General features: G+C 39.4%; 1 protein-coding gene across 2 annotated transcripts in view; it reads left to right on the top strand.

Moving 5' to 3' along the window:
• ABCC4 (ATP binding cassette subfamily C member 4) overlaps positions 1 to 18,847 on the top strand; it is a 186,706-nt gene that overhangs the window by 142,500 nt on the left and 25,359 nt on the right. For both annotated transcript variants that reach the window (XM_052650310.1, XM_052650309.1), the window contains 5 exons: positions 8,828 to 8,978; positions 10,407 to 10,526; positions 11,722 to 11,832; positions 12,813 to 12,913; positions 13,977 to 14,168. In XM_052650310.1, coding sequence (XP_052506270.1) covers positions 8,828 to 8,978; positions 10,407 to 10,526; positions 11,722 to 11,832; positions 12,813 to 12,913; positions 13,977 to 14,168 — 675 coding nt within the window. The remainder of the gene's footprint in view (positions 1 to 8,827; positions 8,979 to 10,406; positions 10,527 to 11,721; positions 11,833 to 12,812; positions 12,914 to 13,976; positions 14,169 to 18,847) is intronic.

Here is an 18,847-nt window from a genome sequence, read left to right as displayed (position 1 = left end):
TTTCTGCACTGCCTTCTTTTGCTTAACATGTTTTCAAGATTTTCAAGACCTACCCGTGTTGTGGCATGTTTCAGTGGTTCTTTTCTTTCTTACTCCTTTCTGAGTCATTCTATTGTATGAAGATGCCACAATTTATGTATCCATTCTCTAGTTGATGGACATTTGTGTTGTGTGTAGCTTTTAGCAGGGAACCTTCTCTAAGAAGTGTTTATATGGCCATAGGTTATCATTCCTCTCCATGGAATGCGTATGTATGGGTGGAATTGCTCAGTCATAAGGTAAGCGTTTGTTAACTTAAAATTACCATAAAACTTTTCAAGATTGTTGCACCCTTTTTACACACCCACCAGCAATATACGGGAGTTCTGGTTGTTCCACACCTTTGCAATTTTTGCAACACATAATATTATCAGGCTTTGTGTCTAGTCTTTCTGTGCATGACTACTCTCATTGTGGTATCAATTTGCATTTTCCTGATGATTAATGATAGAGTTCTTTTTCATGCCTGCTTACTGGTCATTTTTTTTCCCAGTTATGCTAGCGACATTTATTTACAACATCTTTATGGATTGAATTGGCACCTGATTCAAAATCATTTGACTCTGTGTAGTCAAGTCTGAGTTTGTATACTTTATTTATTTGGCATATTTTATTTTGTTCCACTGAATTGTTTATCCTTCTACCAATACCGCAGTCTTAGTTATTGTATGTGTTAGTAAGACTTGATGTCTTCTGGTTTAATTCCTCTAACTCAGTACTTCTTCGAGATTGTTTGTATCATTCTAGATCACTTACTTTTCTGTATAAATTTTAGAAACCTTTAAATTTGTTTTCAAAGAAAGCCTTCTGGAATTTTGATTAATATTTCCTTTTATCTGTAGGTTGGTTTGAGGAGTGTCTGAGGTCAGTTATATATTTGACTTACTGAGGTCATCTTTAATTTTAGAAGTGTTTTTTAGTTTTTATAAGTCTTATAATGCTTTGGTTGACTTCATTCCTGAATATTTGATGTCTTTCAATTGTATTTATGGAATGGTTTTTAAGATCACTTTCCACTTCCTTGTTGCTACTGTATAGAAATATAATGACTTGCTTGTGAATCTACTTTGCATTTCTTGGACTTAGTTTTGCTTTTTTAATTATATAGAATTTTCTATATCCACAATCATGTCAGTTTTACTTCTTCACTTACAATATTTATTAGTTTTATTTCCTTGCTGTGGCAGAGGTTTGAGTAAAATGTTGAAAAGAATGATAAATCCTTGCACTATTAAGGCAAAACTATTACAGTATTTTTCCATCAAGAATGATGTTAACTACAGTTTTTTAGGTAGATTGAATATTTCCCTTAATTCCTAAATTCCTGAGAATTTTACTATTTTTAAAAATCAAGACTAGGTCTTGAAATTTGGCCAGTATTTTTTCTAAATTTGTTGAGATAATCATATGATTATTCACCATTAATTTTTAAATGTGATAAATTATACCAAGTCATATTTGCAGGTTAAATTAACCTTATATTGCTTAAATAAACTACAGCTGGTCATAATGTGTAACCTATTTTTTTCTTTTCATATCACTGTATGCAATTTGTTAATATTTTGTCAAGAATATTTTCATTTCTTCATGAGTTATATTGGTTTATACTTCTCTTGGAATGTTTTGCCAGTTTTTAGTGTCAAAGTTATGCAGACCTCATAAAAATACATGAGAAATGTATCTTTTTGTTAATGTATTTTCTTTTTTTCATTTTTTGCCTTATCTCAAGCTTGTGGGAATCTCAGTTCCCTGACCCGGGATTGAACCCCAGGTCATGGCAGTGAAAGCCTGGAATCCTAACCACTGAGCTAGCAGGGTCAGTTTATGTGTCAGTTTGGCCAGGCGGCTTTCCACAGTTACTCAGTCAAAAAGTAGTCAAGCGGTTACTGTGTAGATATTATGTGAAAATGATTAAAGTGCATAATCAGTTCACTTAAGTAAGGAATCCTATCTTAGATAGTCTTGGTGGGCCTAATTCAGTCGGTTGAAAGGGCTTAAGAGCTAAGGCTTCTGTGAATAGAAAGAAATTCTGCCTGTGTGAACAGTATTGGCTCCTGCCCAAAAGTTCCAGCCTATCGCTTATAACAGCCAGCCCTGTGGATTTCTGACTTACCTAGCCAAGTTTGATTGTGAAACATTACTTTTTTGTGTTGTTAGAGTCAGTTTATTGGTGTATCCTTTAGTGTTCTTAAGACAGTTTGGATTATAATTTTTGTTTCTTTTAATGTTTTTGTCTGGTTTTTACATTATGATAATGCTGGACTCAAATTCCCTGGATGAATTTGGTAAAACTTTCTTCACAATCTACTCGTGAAGCTCTCTGGGCCTAATGTCTTTTTGTGTGTGGAGAGAGGGAAATACACAGCATCTAAGCACATCCTTAGTTACAGCCTTCAAATTTTTATATCTGTAGATTTTTATTTTATGTCAGAATACTTTAATTTTATTGCAATTGTGAATTGGATGATACTTCCAATGTGTTACTGAACTTCCAAATATTAATGATACAATAGTTAACCTTTTTGTTACTGATTCCTTGTTAAATCCACTTAGGTCAGAATATATTCTGCACTCTTTATGTCCATTAAAGTTTGTTGATACTTGCTTTATAGTATAGGATATAGAATTGAAAAGAACATCTAATTACTACCTTATTGTATATATCTTGACTAGGTTAATGATGTTTTAAAAATATTTTATATCTCCTATGATTTTTTTTTTTAAAACTTGTTTATCCTATTCAGTTTTTGAGGTATGTAAGTTTAAATCTCCTACTATGGGTATGGCATTGTGTATTTCTACTAAGCTTTGTCAGATTTTGCCTTACATATTATTGAGCTATGTTATTAGGCTCATGTAAATTTGGATTGGGGAAAAAAACTATTGGATAAAATTGACCCTTTATAAATTTTGAAATTTATTTATCTTTTAATTGAAGGAGAATTGCTTTACAAAATTTTGTTGTTTTGACCATTTATTCTTATGAAATGTTTTTCTTTATTTCCAGCAGTCTATCCTAACTTCATGTTAGATAGATACTCCAGCTTTCTTTTATTTAGTTTTTTTATGAGGTACCTTGCTCAACATTTTATTTCCACTTTTATGTGGATTATTTTTAAGGTGTGCCTTTTAATTACTTAATTATTATATTTATTTTTATAAATTCATTTATTTTTTAAATGTAAGATAATTGCTTTACAGAATTTTGTTGTTTTCTGTCAAACCCACATGAATCAGCCATGGGTATACATATATACCTTCCCTTTTGAACCTTCCTCCCTCTCCCGCCCCATCCCACCCCTCTAGGTTGATACAGAGCCCCTGTTTGAGTTCCCTGAGATACACAGCAAATTCTTGTTGTCTATCTGTTTTACATATGGTAACGTAAGTTTCCATGTTACTTTCTCCATACCTCTCACCCTCTTCTTCCCTCTCCCCATGTCCATAAGTCTATTCTCCATGTCTGTTTCTCCACTGCTGCCCTGCAAAAGATTCTTCAGTACCATTTTTCTTGAGTACCATTTTTCTAGATTCCATATATATGCATTAGTAAGTGATACTTGTCTCTCTCTTTCTGACTTACTTCACTCAGTATAGTAGGCTCTAGGTTTATCCATCTCATTAGAACTGACTCAGATTTTGAATTACTTTATTTTTAGCTGTGCTGAGTCTTCGTTGCTGAGCTGCCTTTTCTCTGCTTGCGATGAGCAGGGGCTACTTTCTAATTGCAGTGCGCAGAGTTCCTGTTGTGGTTTTTCTTTTTGTGGAGCCCGGGCTTCAGGGCATGTGGGCTTCAGCAGTTGTGTTAAGGTGGCCCTTTTTAAAATAGCAACTAGATGGACTCTGTGTCTTGAATTTCATAATTAGCTCAGACCCTGAGAAAGGTTAGACAGGAAGCTATTGATCATTGAGATTTGCTGAACACAAAGGAAGGGAAAAGTGCACTGTGTTTTCCTAATGGTTTCTGTTGTGTTGGTTCAGGAATTGTAAACCAAATCTCACCATTTATTCTTCAGAAGAGCTAGCTGTGACTCAGGATTAAGGGCTACCTGAAGAATTACACAGGTTTCACAGCCAGGGTGGATGCCTCAGAAAAGATCTGAGGTAGTCAAATTAGGGATGAAAGGGATGGTTAATGAATCCTAAGGACAGCACACGTTTAGAAAACTTAATACTAGAGTGTGTATGGATCTCATCATACAGATAAGACACACCAACTCCCATCATTTTCTGATTTAACAGAATTAATTGGGTTGGATGAGGTCAAGAGAAACAAGTGATAAACGAAGGGTCTGGAACCAAACCAGAGCTGGTCTCTAAACTCCCGTGAACATTCAAGATACCGTCTCCACTTAACACCTGCAGACTCAATATTAACTCTAGGTCAGTATTAGATTTAGGACCTTACACTGAAGAGCTTTCCTCGTTTTTCCCTTTACTAATGTTTATCTTGTGTTTCAAGGGTACTGAATATTGATTCATAGAAATTACATTTTATTTCTTAGTACTTGGAGAGTTTTGTGCAGCCTGTTCAAGATTTTAAAACAAGTATCTTGTGTTATCCTAGCAGCACAATTGGTGAGATAGTCATTTCATTGAAAGGTGATTTTTTTATCTCATATGTTTCCAGAACAAATAGAATCACTCCTACACCCACGTCAGCAGACACCTTATTGATCAAAACTCGGCAGCATTTGTTTCTTTCCATAAATCAAAAGAAACTTGTGCCAAGAGATGAATCTTGTTTATGGCATTTGAGTCATATCTCCCATTATAAATCAGTAGAAGTTTAAGGCAGGGAGGATGATTTGTACTTATCACAACTTAGAACAAAATTCTTAAGAATCTGACAGGAAAATTCAAAGGTTTGAGAGTCTTCTGAGGTGTTAGCCGTCATAATGATCCTGATTTTATTTTTTAATACTGTACACAGATAATAAAAGTAATGTCTACTTATTAAGGGACTTTATGATTAAATACATATTTCACATTGTGCCTAATATGAGCATGAGCGAGAGAGTTCAAATAAGCATGTAGTGAGCCAAAAGTATGGATGGCATATTTATTTGCATAAAATAAGAAGAATACATTTTTACTGCTGTTTATAGAAAACATGTTCTTTGGCACAAGCTTCACAAAGACTAGCAGGAATAGAATCCTGTGGAATTAAGTTGAAAGTAAAATGTTGGTAGATACCTAGGAATTCCTACAGGACTGTAAGCAATTTGGAATTTAAATGCTAAACAGGCAAACAGGCCCTCATATTTAAAACTGTGCTTGTGAAAGGAATACGTTATATCTGCAATATTAGAATATAGTGTTAATTGTAGGCATAGAGAATTCCTGGGGAAACTTTAACCCAAATGTATATATTGAACTTAGAAAACGTAGTCTCATTTTGTGTTCTTGGGGTTTATGTATTTATGACAATTAAATTGGGTTGTTTTTTATGCTTATGAAACATTTATTATTTAAACAGTATTTATTAAAATATGTAAGTGTCTCTTAAACAGTATTTATTAAAATGTGTAGCATTCATTTTTTTAAGACCTTTTCCTGATCTGTCTGCTGTTTGAGGTGAGCAGGCTCTGATGCCCTAATTAACTAGTAAACATGGACTGGTGCCTGCATGGAAGAGACCCGTGTAACCCTAAGAAATTCAACAGAAATAGAAAATTCAGATAAACGGGAGAAAATATAAAAGGGGAAGATATTTAGATCTTAACTTTTTTATTATGAATTTTATATGTATGTGGGATACCGTCGCAGGCAGAAATTAAAAGGACAGGCTTGGAGTCAAAATCAATGAATTCTCTGACTTTGAGCAAATTACTAAACCTCACTGAATTTGTAAAACAGGAATCTCCTATTCAGATTTGATATGATAATGAAATTATATAATGCCTGTAAAATACTGGAGAGGTGGCACCGATTGCAAGCCTTATGAATTATCTATTGATAATTTGAGGCTGAGGTAGCACTTAATTGGTAGTCAACTGAATCTAGGAAATGGTGGAATTTCTTCAGTGAAATGAGAAAATTTACCATGTGCACTAGGAATAAAGTAGTTATTTCAGTTTTCACATTTTTTGAATGGTTTTTTGCACAAAGCCATTAACATTTTTTCAGAAAGCATTACTTTCTTTTCCTTTCTCTCCTGTGTTTGTGTACTTAGTTAACAATTTACTTAGATGCCACTGTGTTTTTGTCAGAAACAGCTGCTGTCCAGAGACAGCATCCATTCAGAGGTGCTCATCAGATTTCCCTTCCACAGGTGGTAGTGACAGGATCCTCAGTTTTAGTCATCTTGATGTCCTAACCAGGCTGCTTGCTCCAAGAAGGCTGACCTGGGGGTGGAGACCATTGAATTTCCGGGGATTCACAAGATTGCAAATACTAGCTTTTTTCCTTAATCTCAACTACCAATTCATACTGCATGGAATAGAAAATATCACTCATTTTGATTCATAAGCGCACCACTTTTTCCCTTCAGTTAAGTTCAGTCACTCAGTTGTGTCTGACTCTGCGACCCCATGAATCGCAGGATGCCAGTTCTCCCTGTCCATCACCAACTGCCGGAGTTCACTCAAACTCATGTCCATCGAGTCAGTGATGCCATCCAGCCATCTCATCCTCTGTCGTCCCCTTCTCCTCCTGCCCCCAATCCCTGCCAGCATCAGAGTCTTTTCCAATGAGTCAACTCTTCGCATGAGGTGGCCAAAGTACTGGAGTTTCAGCTTTAGCATCATTCCTTCCAAAGAACACCCATAGCTTTGACTAGACGGGCCTTAGTCGGCAAAGTAATGTCTCTGCTTTTGAATACGCTATCTAGGTTGGTCATAGCTTTTCTTCCAAGGAGTAAGTGTCTTTTAATTTCATTGCTGCAGTCACCATCTGCAGTGATTTTGGAGCCCCCAAAAATAAAGTCTGACACTGTTTCCACTATTTCCCCATCTATTTCCCATGAAGTGATGGGGCCGGATGCCATGATCTTCGTTTTCTGAATGTTGAGCTTTAAGTCAACTTTTTCATTCTCCACTTTCACTTTCATCAAGAGGCTTTTTAGCTCCTCTTCACTTTCTGCCATAAGGGTGGTGTCATCTGCATACCTGAGGTTATTGATATTTCTCCCAGCAATCTTGATTCCAGCTTGTATTTCTTCCAGTCCAGCATTTCTCATGATGTACTCTGCATAGAAGTTAAATAAGCAGGGTGACAATATACAGCCTTGACGTACTTCTTTTCCTGTTTGGCACCTGTCTATTGTTCCTTGGTCTCCCATAAATGCTTAACAGTTTTACAACAGTTAAGTCTTCACACAAAAGCTTGAAGGAGAGAGGACATGGAATGAGAAACGTTATGTCTCCAAAAAAAAAACGTTGGCTTGCCTCCATTTCCCTAAGGTTATCAGTCTTGGGAATGCCTATAGTTGGAAATACAGAGAGGACAGAAATTATAGTAGGCATGAGGTTTAGTTGTCATATTATTGGAAATGTGCCTCTTTAAACAAAATAGACCTCACGTTCGATATTCTCTGTCGCCAGAGAAAAGCCACAGTCATCATTCCATTTAGGAAATGCTCTGCAAGCGCTGTGATAGGTCCTTGGTTAGTACAAAGCGGTTCCTGTCCTTACAGTGAATTTTCTCACAGGGTCCGGCTTCATGGGATTGTGAAGATTCTTTGGGCCCATTAATCTATTAACACACTATCCCCCCCTCTCCTGGTTCCATGCATCTAGAACAGAATGAAGGAAGTTAGAATTTATGTTTGTTATATATGAAATGGTAAGCACTTTATAAACATTATTTCGTTTAATTCCCATCACCATGTTTTTATGTTGGTATATCTCAGTTTTTGCTCAGATTAAGAGTGTTGGAGTGTCTTACCCTTCTTGGTAGTATTTGAGAAGGTTAGCCCCAAACTCTGTCTGAGATGGCACAGTACCCGGGTAATGGATTTTGCTTTCCGGGTGTAGGTTATCATTGGCTGCGAAGAAAAGAATCACTCCTTATTGTCCACAATGAGCATATTCTTTCAGGTGAAAAACTGGATCAAATAGTTGTTTGAAATGGACACTTTGAATCTTTAGCATAATGAAAGGAAGTTGGCTGTAGGTTTGGGGGAAGATTAAATTTATCACAGTCACTCACACCAAGACTCCCCCTGGCTCTGTGCCTTATGCTTTGCATTCAACATCAAGTTGATTTTGCTCTCCATCTATAGAATGAGGGAATGCTGTTACTCAGTAGGGTTACTGTGATAAATAATGAGTTAATACATGTGATGCTTTGAATGTACAGACCAATGTGCAGTTAGCACTCCTAAACAGTCACAACGGACAGACAACCAAGAAAGAAGAATTCCAGCTTTCAAAGGTCAATATTTGAATGTTTCTTCCGTTTCTGAACTCAGAATTTGTAACCAACCACTTCTTTGTCTCTCCATGTATAGCTGACGTTTCTGTTTTCGTTATCTGTGATAGGATGACAGCTGACTGTCTCATGAAAGTTTCTGTTTTGTGAGCCTCAGATATTCTCATATTTTCCAAATGGTACTGCCTGCGCTTTAGGGCTACTTAGTTGCTCAAAAGAGCTTATACCTAGAAACTTCGTACTTAGCCCAGTGTTTTACACACGGTAAGTGTACAGTAAACACCACGAGGACCACCTTTTTCCAACATATCCTTTGAGGAAAAGGAGTTTAATCCTAACAAAACAACCCATTAAATTTTATTTTTTAGTAGAATGCTGGATAAACAGGCCCTTGTATCTATATTTTCTCTTTCAGACATTTCTACAAGTGATTGGTGTGGTGGGCGTGGCAGTGGCAGTGATTCCTTGGATTGCCATACCCCTCGTTCCTCTTGGCATTGTTTTCTTTGTCCTCCGGCGGTATTTCTTAGAAACATCGCGAGATGTCAAACGCCTAGAATCTACAAGTGAGTACCGGGGCTCTCAAGTCGGGATGTCATTGCAGACTGACTTCCATTTATGATAATTAACCAGAACCCTGAAATCCTGCAGATTCTGTCTTGGAATTTCTCACCAAGTCTACATTTGGTAATTGCATATTAGGGGCTTATGAGTCAGTGTGGCCCTTAAGGCACATGGAGCTGGTAGTGTGTTAGTTTCAGCTTTGCATTATAGCGCAAGGAGAACGAATGTGCGCACCATGAGGATCGGGGCCGATTTTGTCTTGCTCATCACATACTTCGTGACATAGACCAGCCACTCAGTACAAGGAAAATAGTGCATCATTTTTCTAAAAAGGAAAATAGTGCATCATGTTACGAGTAATAATCTTTTTCAAGAGATGCAAAGGTAACAAAGTGATGTCCTGCTGATATTAATACAACACAGGATATTAATACAATTCATCCCTGACAGAGGTCACAGGTTATAGTCTTCCTATGAAAAAAACAGCTTACAGCCTTACTCACAATCGAAATGAGAACCGTAGGGGGTCCTCACTGCCCAGCAGCCTGCAGCCCACCTGTTCCCTGATGGTCAGGATCCTCACCCTGGTGCTTGTGGTCAGTGTGCTCTTAGAGAAGATGGCAGGAAACGAATGACCAGTCATGTGACAGCAGGCCCAAAGCCCACATGAAATCACTCAAAAGCGAATGGCCACTGAAGCCATGTCAGAAGATACAAGAGTGATTTGAGTGTGACATGCCACAGTGACCGCCAAATTCCCTGGGTATCCAGCAGGGCAATTATAAGAACATCAATCAGTTTCCCAGAGCGGAATATGCCTTAATTCACGGGTCCTGTGGTCACAAGGGCAGTATAGCACCAGGTTCTCTGTGACCTGCCCAGAGACTCCTGGTGCAGGTGCAGGGATGATGCTGAGAGACGGCAGACTGTCCGCTCACCTCAGTTATCTCACCCCTTCCCTCTGCCAGCCCTTAAGTTTCTAATGTTATGGTGGTAACAACACAAAGCTCATAAAAATTCAGTGCGGTGAGGACTCTTATGGAGGATTACATTTAAAAATGATAATCAGAAATTAGTGAATTATGACTTCTACCTGGAGGGATGGCAGAGAAGAGTAGGGAAGGAGGCAAGATTGAGGGGGACCTTGATGAATGAGTTAGTACAGAAATGTGTTATCTAAATACAGGTCCAAATTAAATTTGGTCAAAGATGACTTTGAAGGGAATCTGTTATATGTGGGTCGTGAAAGTGAAGCTTGGCATGAGAAGTGATTTGAGGGTCACAGTAGGTACTTTGCCAGGCAGTCACCAAGAAGCCCTGGGTGTGCCCCTTCGGAAGGTAAATGACCGGCCAAGCACAGGAAACAGTTGACTTCCTCGCATCCAGCCTCCCTGATTTTCTCTGTCGTGTGTCTGTCTCTGCTTCCCCAGCTCGGAGCCCAGTGTTTTCCCACTTATCGTCTTCTCTCCAAGGCCTCTGGACCATCCGGGCCTACAAAGCTGAACAGAGGTTTCAGGAACTGTTCGACTCACACCAGGACTTGCACTCAGGTCTGTAGAATACTGGAAATGATTTCAAAGGATGGGATATGCTGCCTTCTGAGGCCTGACCTCCCTCTCAGGTGGCCTTGCTGGCCCGCACCGCTCTCTATGCCGCTTTTCCTCTCACTCTGTAAACCTGCCTCCCCCAGCCCTTCCTCTCAGCACCCTGTGTGTGCTCCCCTCTTCCCTGTCACCCCCTGCTTTTCCTCCTCCTACTGCCTTGCATTGTCCAACTGTCACCACATCCTATGCCTTTGGCCCTTTAAGAAGGATGTCTACGAACTTAAAAAACACAGTCTCTGTTGCAACTACTCATCTTTGCTATTATAGCACTAAGGCAGGCAAAAAGAATACATCAACAAATGGCTGTGACTATCTCCGAATAAAACTTTATTTAGAAAAGCAAGCTGTGTCCATTCTTGGCCCACAGGCCGTTAGTTTGTGGACTCTTTTCAGAGCATGCTGTATTTGGTCATTCGTGTCCCTCTCTTTGCAACCCCATGGACTGCAGCACGCCAGGCTTCGCTGTCCTCCACTGTCTCCAGGAGTTTTCTCAAACTCATGTCCTTTGAGTCGGTGATGCTATCTAAGCATCTCATCCTTGAAGAGCCTTAAGGAAAATAATTTCTCCATTATTAGATAGGGCATCCAGAATTTCCTCTTCGTTAGTAAAATCCTGGTCCAACTGATGAAATGACATTTGGAAAGCCACATGCAGATACTGTTATCTGATGGTCCTTCAAATACTGGCTCCTAAGAATTAACACTATGTGGGGCCCTGTAGTAAGTGCAGATGGTGCTGGAAACAGTGCCAGGTATGCTCCATGCCAGCATAGACTTGGGAACAGTCAACTTTGTGAGAGGATAAGCCTCACTTGGAGCCCAGTACCATAAGACACACAACGATGGGGCCATTTTTGTATGTTAATTATTAGGATCATATTTCTCTTTATAACCTGTGGCTTGAAGTTTCCAGTGCCTGCTTCCCACAAGGCTCCTGGAGTGATTCCTGTGTTCCCATACGTTGTCATGTCAGAAGCTAGCCTGTTGCAATCCTCAAGGTGCTTGAGCCTATAACTTTGCTGTCCTACCCTGTGTAAAAATCTTCTGTAGTTCACCTGCACAGAAGACCCCGTCCCAATTCAAAGCAGCCTACATGATATCTCTGGTTATTCATTCTGCTTATTTCTGTCCTCAAACCCAGAGGCTTGGTTCTTGTTTCTGACGACGTCCCGATGGTTCGCTGTGCGTCTGGATGCCATCTGTGCTGTGTTTGTCATTGTTGTTGCCTTTGGGTCCCTGATTCTGGCAAAAAGTAAGTGCATCACTGTAGTTTGATTGCAGTTACAGCTTCATTTGCAGTTATTAATTTACCTTATTGTCCCTTTGTCTAATATACGGTTTCGTACTAATGAATTGTGTTAAAGTGTTTGCACCATGTGATACTGCAGTGTGGCCCCTGTAGAGGAGTCACTTGTGTCTTGCTGAGGCTTTTGGTGAGACTTCTTGATGTGATCTTTGATCCCTTTAATCTGTCTTCAGTGGGATGAAGTCAGCCTAGCAACTGACCTTCTGAACTTTACTGCTAGCATTTTAGCTTGGGAAGAGAGGAATAAGTTTGCTGTTAAGCTTTTTGTCCAGCTTGTGGCTTTAGGACTGCTCAGATCTCTTGGTTATAGATGCCTGGTGTACTGCAGTGAGAAACATTCTCTGCAGGGAAGAACGCCATCCTCACTGCTGTGTGGGTACCAGATGAGCGGATGGTGTGGGTGTGCATGGCATACATTCACCATCCCTATTGTGAATTACTATTCCATAGTAACAACACTGAATCACTGGTTTAAATAATGGAACAACAAGAGCAGTATTTTGGATTTAAAAGCACTGGCTCTTAGAACCAATTGACTTGTTTTTTCGTGGTTTCCAACTGTGGCTGCATTGCACGTAAAAAGTGAAATTACATGATGATCCTTGAAACCATAGTGACGAAAGTCTGCATGGTGACGTGTTTCCTTCCCTACATCATAACTGTCAAGAGTATGTCAACCCTGTCAGGCAGGATTAATAAGCTCTTTTAATAGTTTTCTGTGTTCATAGTGGTTTTTTTTCTTGTGGTTTTTTTTTTTTTTAACTTTTCTTTCATGCTCTCTATCAACAGTCAGTAAAAGTATAAGTAACACTATCTATGTGCCAGTGATTTAAATATTATAGAGAAGTCTAGGCACAGTGATGGATGGAGCCCAGCTCAGGGTTAACAATGGGATTGAAATGTTTCCTTTCTTCTTCCTCATTTAGCTTTGGATGCTGGGCAGGTTGGCCTGGCGCTGTCCTACGCCCTCACGCTCATGGGGATGTTCCAGTGGTGCGTCAGGCAAAGTGCCGAAGTTGAAAATATGGTGATGTTACCTTTTAGCCTTTTCCTTAACGTTAAATGACATAAAGGCAATTATGTAAAAAAAAAAAAAAAAAAAAAACCTCTTAAAACTGTTTTTTACATCATAGCTAACAGGGTTTATTAGATCCTTCCAGCATCTGTTTAACATTTATTTAAAATAAAATAAACACATCTTTTCTCAGTCTTATGTATGCCACGTCAGCTGGTTTTATATTCATCACAAGCTGTCTTCAAATTTAATACATGCCTCTGTAGGAGGGAGTTTCTGACATCCTGCAGAAGATACAGCTTATTTCTTAGAGGCTTGTTTACATTTGTTATTTAATAGTTTAAGAATTTAGTATTTTGAGGTTTATTTGTTCAATTAATTTAATTATTCCCCACCATCTCCATTTTAGAATGTCTCCTTGTATGTGTTGAATGCCTGAACTTACTGATGGTCCTTCTTTTGGAAAGTACTATCAAAGGTGTCAAATTATGTTTGTTTAGGAGGCCTTAGTCAATACTTAAATTGCTTCCTTTTTTGAATATTTTCATTTTCTCCTAAAGAGAGAAAAATGATGAAACTGAAATTTGTCTATTTCACTCTCTAATAGAATAGAAAGTAGCTAATGATTAAAATGAGGTGTAATGACCATCCAGTTCTACTCATCTACAACAGATGATCCTTCTATAACAAAATATTAGTAATAATGATTTCTGTCCACACATACTGTTTTCATTGACAAGGTTTTCTATTTTAAAAAATTTATGTATGAAAATTGGGTCACTTAGAGTAGTTAATTTCTCTAGGTCATTCAGTCTTGATACAATGTTGAACATGGTAGCCGTAATAAATGTGTTACGAGACAATGAAAAGTTACCCATCATCAGTATGCTCTTTAAATTAGCACTTCTGTCTTTTGTAGATGTAGTGCTTCTGTCCTTTGTGGATACTAAGACCTGAGATACTCTTAACTATAGAAATGCAGATATAAAGATACAAAAGCAGAAGTTTCATTTATCACCTGACCTCCATTACGAAGACCCTCTGTTCCTAACTCGTGTGTTGTCCTATGTTTCAGATGATTTCAGTAGAAAGGGTGATCGAGTATACAGATCTGGAAAAAGAAGCGCCCTGGGAATCCCAGAAACGCCCGCCGCCGTCCTGGCCCCATGAAGGGGTGATCATCTTTGACAATGTGAACTTCTCGTACAGCCTAGATGGGCCTCTGGTATTGAAGCACCTGACAGCACTCATTAAATCAAGAGAAAAGGTTTGTTTCAGCCACTTCCTTCTGTAATAGTTTACCTGTGAACATTTAGCCCCGCGTCTGCTGTGGGATTCCTGAGCGGTGTGTCGGGGGCAGTCTTTTCATCCTATGTGCATGAAGATTCGATCGGTCTGTCGGTGGGAACCAGGGCAGGCTCTTGGAAAGGAGACTTAGTGAGAGTCGACAAGGCGGTAGGAACCTCTTCCCTGCCTGCCTTGGCCCCGCCTGCCCCTCGAGCTTCAGGTTCTAATGTTCACATCCTCCTGGTTGTCTGTGGGCTCTCCCGAAGCTTGCTGTCCTCCCAGCCCCCACTGCACATGCTGCCCTCTATCTCAGAGACCCTTCCCCTCGGCACTGCCCGGTGAACGGCTCCTCATTTTCTGAGCTGACTCTAGCGCGTCTGCTTCTGCAAGACGCTCAATTCTTCCTCAGTGTCTTGTCTAAAGAAAGTGACAGGCGAATGGATAAGCAAATGTGGTGTATCCTCACAGTGAAACATTCAGCCTGAAAAAGGAAGAACATCCCGATCTCAGGACATCAGGTGAAATGATAATAAGGCAGATGCAAAAGAAACCAGTACTGTAGGATTCCACTTACTTGAGATTTCCTAGAGTACTGAGATCCATAAAGAAGGAAAATCGGATGGTGGTTGCCATGACCTGAGCGAGGGGAATTGGTGGTGGTTGTATGATGCATACAGAGTTAGTTTCAGTTTTACAAGGGGGAAAATATTCAGGAGGGACAACAAAGTGAACGTGCTTAACACTAAACTGTCCACGTAAAAATGGCTAAGTTGGTAAGTGTTACGTTATCTGTATTTTACCACAGTTAATTGATGCCATCTTTGACACGCTTTGTAATTCGGCGTCTGTATCTCACAGATCCCTAAGGCTTCTTAAAGATCAGAGAGCATCTTATTTTCATCTCTGTTCCCCCACAAAATTGTATTTTTCAGGGCACACAGGGTGTGCTGAGAGCCTCCCCGCTGGGAAAGTGAATGAGTAACACATAGTTGTGAACAACCAGTAACCAAAACACACACACACAGCACAACTGCGTAAATAACCTATTACCTCTCATGTTAAATACTTGGTATTTAACTGCTCCTTAAAACTCTTCCCACCACAGACCCATCTAGTGGACTGGAGCTGTAATTTAATGAATGATACCCTTGTGACGTGAAAGAGTATTCAATTTAACGCCCAAATGATATGCAGGGAGAAGCCTCAGTCAGTCTCACAGCAAAAACTGGCTGATAGGTTGGGAAGGAAGTGAGGTTTGCTTGCTTGCAGACATTGTGTCCTCCATATTTCCTGTTGTATATATATTTCTGTTAATTTACCCATCTTAAGTTCCCCCCAAACCCATAAAATATGAATTATCTAAGAAACTGCAATACAACTACATGCATTCTTCCATCTTAAAATCCCTGGATCATAGGTCTATCCGAGCTTCTAAAATGTATGTAGGAAAATTGAGTCTGGAGAGTGAATTAAAAACTGCAATAACGTGACTTTTGATCTGTGTCTCAGTCCACTGTGAGTATCACTGTTAGCTTCATTTCTGTGTTTGGAGATGACCCTCGGGCAGTGTGTTTATGAAGTCATTTCACTCTGCCTGTGTACATCCCAGGTTTCCCCTCATGCTCACCTGTTGCAGCCCCTGTCACTCCAGGACACCCCTTTGGTGTTGGATTTGATTGAGAGCTGGGAGGTGCGGGGGATGTGGGAGTGAGCCAGCCTAGCACAACTGGGGCTTTCATTCTCTTTCTCTCATTTTCTCTGCTGTCCCTATTCCCAGAAGTAAATGGGAAAAATTAATAGGTATTATGCTGGTTTCTAATTCATAGAAGAAATAGGAAGTAAAAATGAAGAACCAAAATGAAGTAAATAGCACCGTAGACTTCCTGAGTAGATTCTGAACACGGGCTGCATTTTTCATTTAGATGATTTTGTGGTTGATTTGATCATTTTAGAAAGTACTGGGCCATTTTAAAGCGTTTTCCAGCTCTAGAGATAGATTGATTTTGGTTTGTTATTTTTTTCTTGCGCTGAGCTATTACTTGAATAATACATTTTTAGAGATGCTTACTAGACCTTGCTATAATGTGCAAAAATATTAGTTTCCTAGCCTTTCTCCTTTTTACATAATATATCCTCAGCAAACCCTCCCCTCACTCCCAGATTGTCCCAGCTTCCTAATTCCTTGCAACTCAGACTGTGTTGCCAGGGCCACAGCACCTACAACACCTGGGAGCCTCTCAGAAATGCAGAGTCTCAGGCCCAAAGAGACCTCTTTTCTCAGCATTGCATTTGAGCAAGACCTCTGTAGAGAATTTCTCTGAATGTCTTTGGTTTCAGGCATGTAAATTTCACTGACACTGGTGGCACTCTCCATGGGCAATTTGTAAAACCCATTGGTGACCTGGGAAAGACTTTCAGATGATAGTTTTGATAAGTGAACGGTAGAGATAGCCTGGTCTGGGCTTTATTTGAGTTGTTCTGTTCTTACCTCTCCTCGCTGGACTGTTGAAGTTGCATTCCTGTGGCCCTGAGCAGCCCTTAGTGTCCCTGCCATATCTTGGCCATATACCCAAAGTCTACAAATATCCCAGTTTACACAGGTGCATCAGTTTTAGTATAGCTGATATTAATAGCATGGGCTTCCCTGGTGACTCAGTAAAGAAACTGCCTGCAAGGCAGGAGACCCCGGTTCAGTTCCCGAGTTGGGAAAATCCCCTGGAGAATGAAATGGCAACCCACTCCAGTACTCTTGCCTGGAGAATCCCATGGTCAGGGGAGTCTGGCAGGCTACAGCCCATGAGGTCACAACAGGAAAACACAACTTAGCAACTAAACCACCACCAATATGAGTAGCATAGAAGTGTACAAACATTTTCATAGACATAGTTCTCACCTGTATTGTGTTTTGTGTTGATTTCCATATTAAAACACCCAGAAATGCAGGCATACCTGGTTTTATTGTGTTTCAAAGTGCTGTTTCTTTGGGGGTTCTGTTTTTTCACAAATGGAATGTTTGTGGCAACTCTGTATTAAGCACGAGCAGCAACACCATTTTTCCTATAGCATTTACTCACTTCATATCTCTGTCACATTTTGGTAATTCTTGAAATACTTCAAATCTTTTCATTGTAATTATATTTGTCACGGTGATCTGTATTCAGTGTTCTTGAAGTTACTCCAACCCGAAGAGGGATCAGGTGATGGTTAACATTTTTTAGAGGAAGAAAAATTCAGAGGAAGAAAAATATCCGTATGACTTATATTCCCATTATTGTGGTGGTCTGGAACGAAATCTGCATGTTCAAAATCTACATGTGAAACACAGAACACATACACACATTCTCTAGGACCTGCCTAGATGCAGAAAGTGTCCCATCTATATTATATAAATCAGGATTTATCATATCATACAAAATAGGTACAAAGAAAAGCCACTTTTCTTTCTGCTAATGCGTCTAAATTTTTGAAATTGAATTATTGTCTTTACAGACTTAAGGTTTGAAACTTTGGAAGTATTTAAGGAGAAAATAAATCAAGTTACCGTAGTATAATCGGTGCTAAGAGTGGTTTGGTTCTTCCCTGTTTTTAAAATTTATTTACTAGTGAGTGGAAAGCACGTCCCCCTCTGTGTGAGTGTGAGCTTGGTGGTGAGGGAGATGATGGTGAAGACAAAACACAAACATCACTAAAGCCAACTTCAGAAGGCCGCAGAGGGGAGTACTGCTGATCACAAGTTGCTGGTGCTGGCTATGCCCTCTGGGCTTGGCTGATATCGTGGACTTCCCAGGTGGTGCTAGTTGTAAAGAATCCACCTGTCAGTGATAGAAATGAAGAGATGCCGGTTTGACCCCTGAGTTGGGAAGATCCTCTGGAGGAGGAAATGGCAATCCACTCCAGTATTCTTGCCTGGAGAATCCCATGGACAGAGGAGCCTGGCAGGCTACAGAGTGTCAGACACGACAGAAGTGACTTAGCACACATGAAAGTGTATCGTATGCCCCACCAGGGAATTTGTAGTTTGCCACCTGATTGGTAAAAAAGACCAATTTCTGCATACATGTTTGAATTCGGACAACTAACCAGTTTTTACAATAAAATTTTACTCCTGATCTGCATTTTCCGTGCATTATATTGAATCTTTGATCTTATTGTTAATGCACTTAATTTCTGTTTGCTTAGATTTTAATAAGTTGGCTGATACTTGACACATATCTTTCCAGGGTTTAATTATAAGTATTAATTGGTTTGTAAAATGTCTTTTGAAGTGCTGAGATGAAAGATCCCATATAAATAGAAAGTGTTGTTTGTGTTGTTGTTTTTGTTGACCTCATTATGTGTGTTTTGTCTACCTGGCTACTGCCTTTTAAGACACTGAGACTAGCATTTTAAAATTTTAAGATGTTTCCTTTCAAGACAAGTCATTAGTAAGGTATTTATTATCTGGAAGTGATTTAGTTTGTCTACGAAAGAATACGTCCTCTTATCTGAAAGAAATCTGGAAATCTGAATAATTGTTTGTATGTAAGACTTCTGACTTGACTTGTTGACATATCTGCAAAATTGCTCACATAATTCTCAATGTTGGAAATATCTAGACACTAGGAATACAACTAATGTAAAAGCTGAATTCTAATGGAACACTTGGAAAGCTTCTGACTT

This window comes from Budorcas taxicolor, chromosome 12 (genome assembly GCF_023091745.1).
Source record: "Budorcas taxicolor isolate Tak-1 chromosome 12, Takin1.1, whole genome shotgun sequence".
Taxonomy (NCBI): Eukaryota; Metazoa; Chordata; class Mammalia; order Artiodactyla; family Bovidae; genus Budorcas; species Budorcas taxicolor.
Note: the sequence above shows the minus strand (reverse complement) of the source record. Positions and strands in the feature narration are given on the sequence as shown.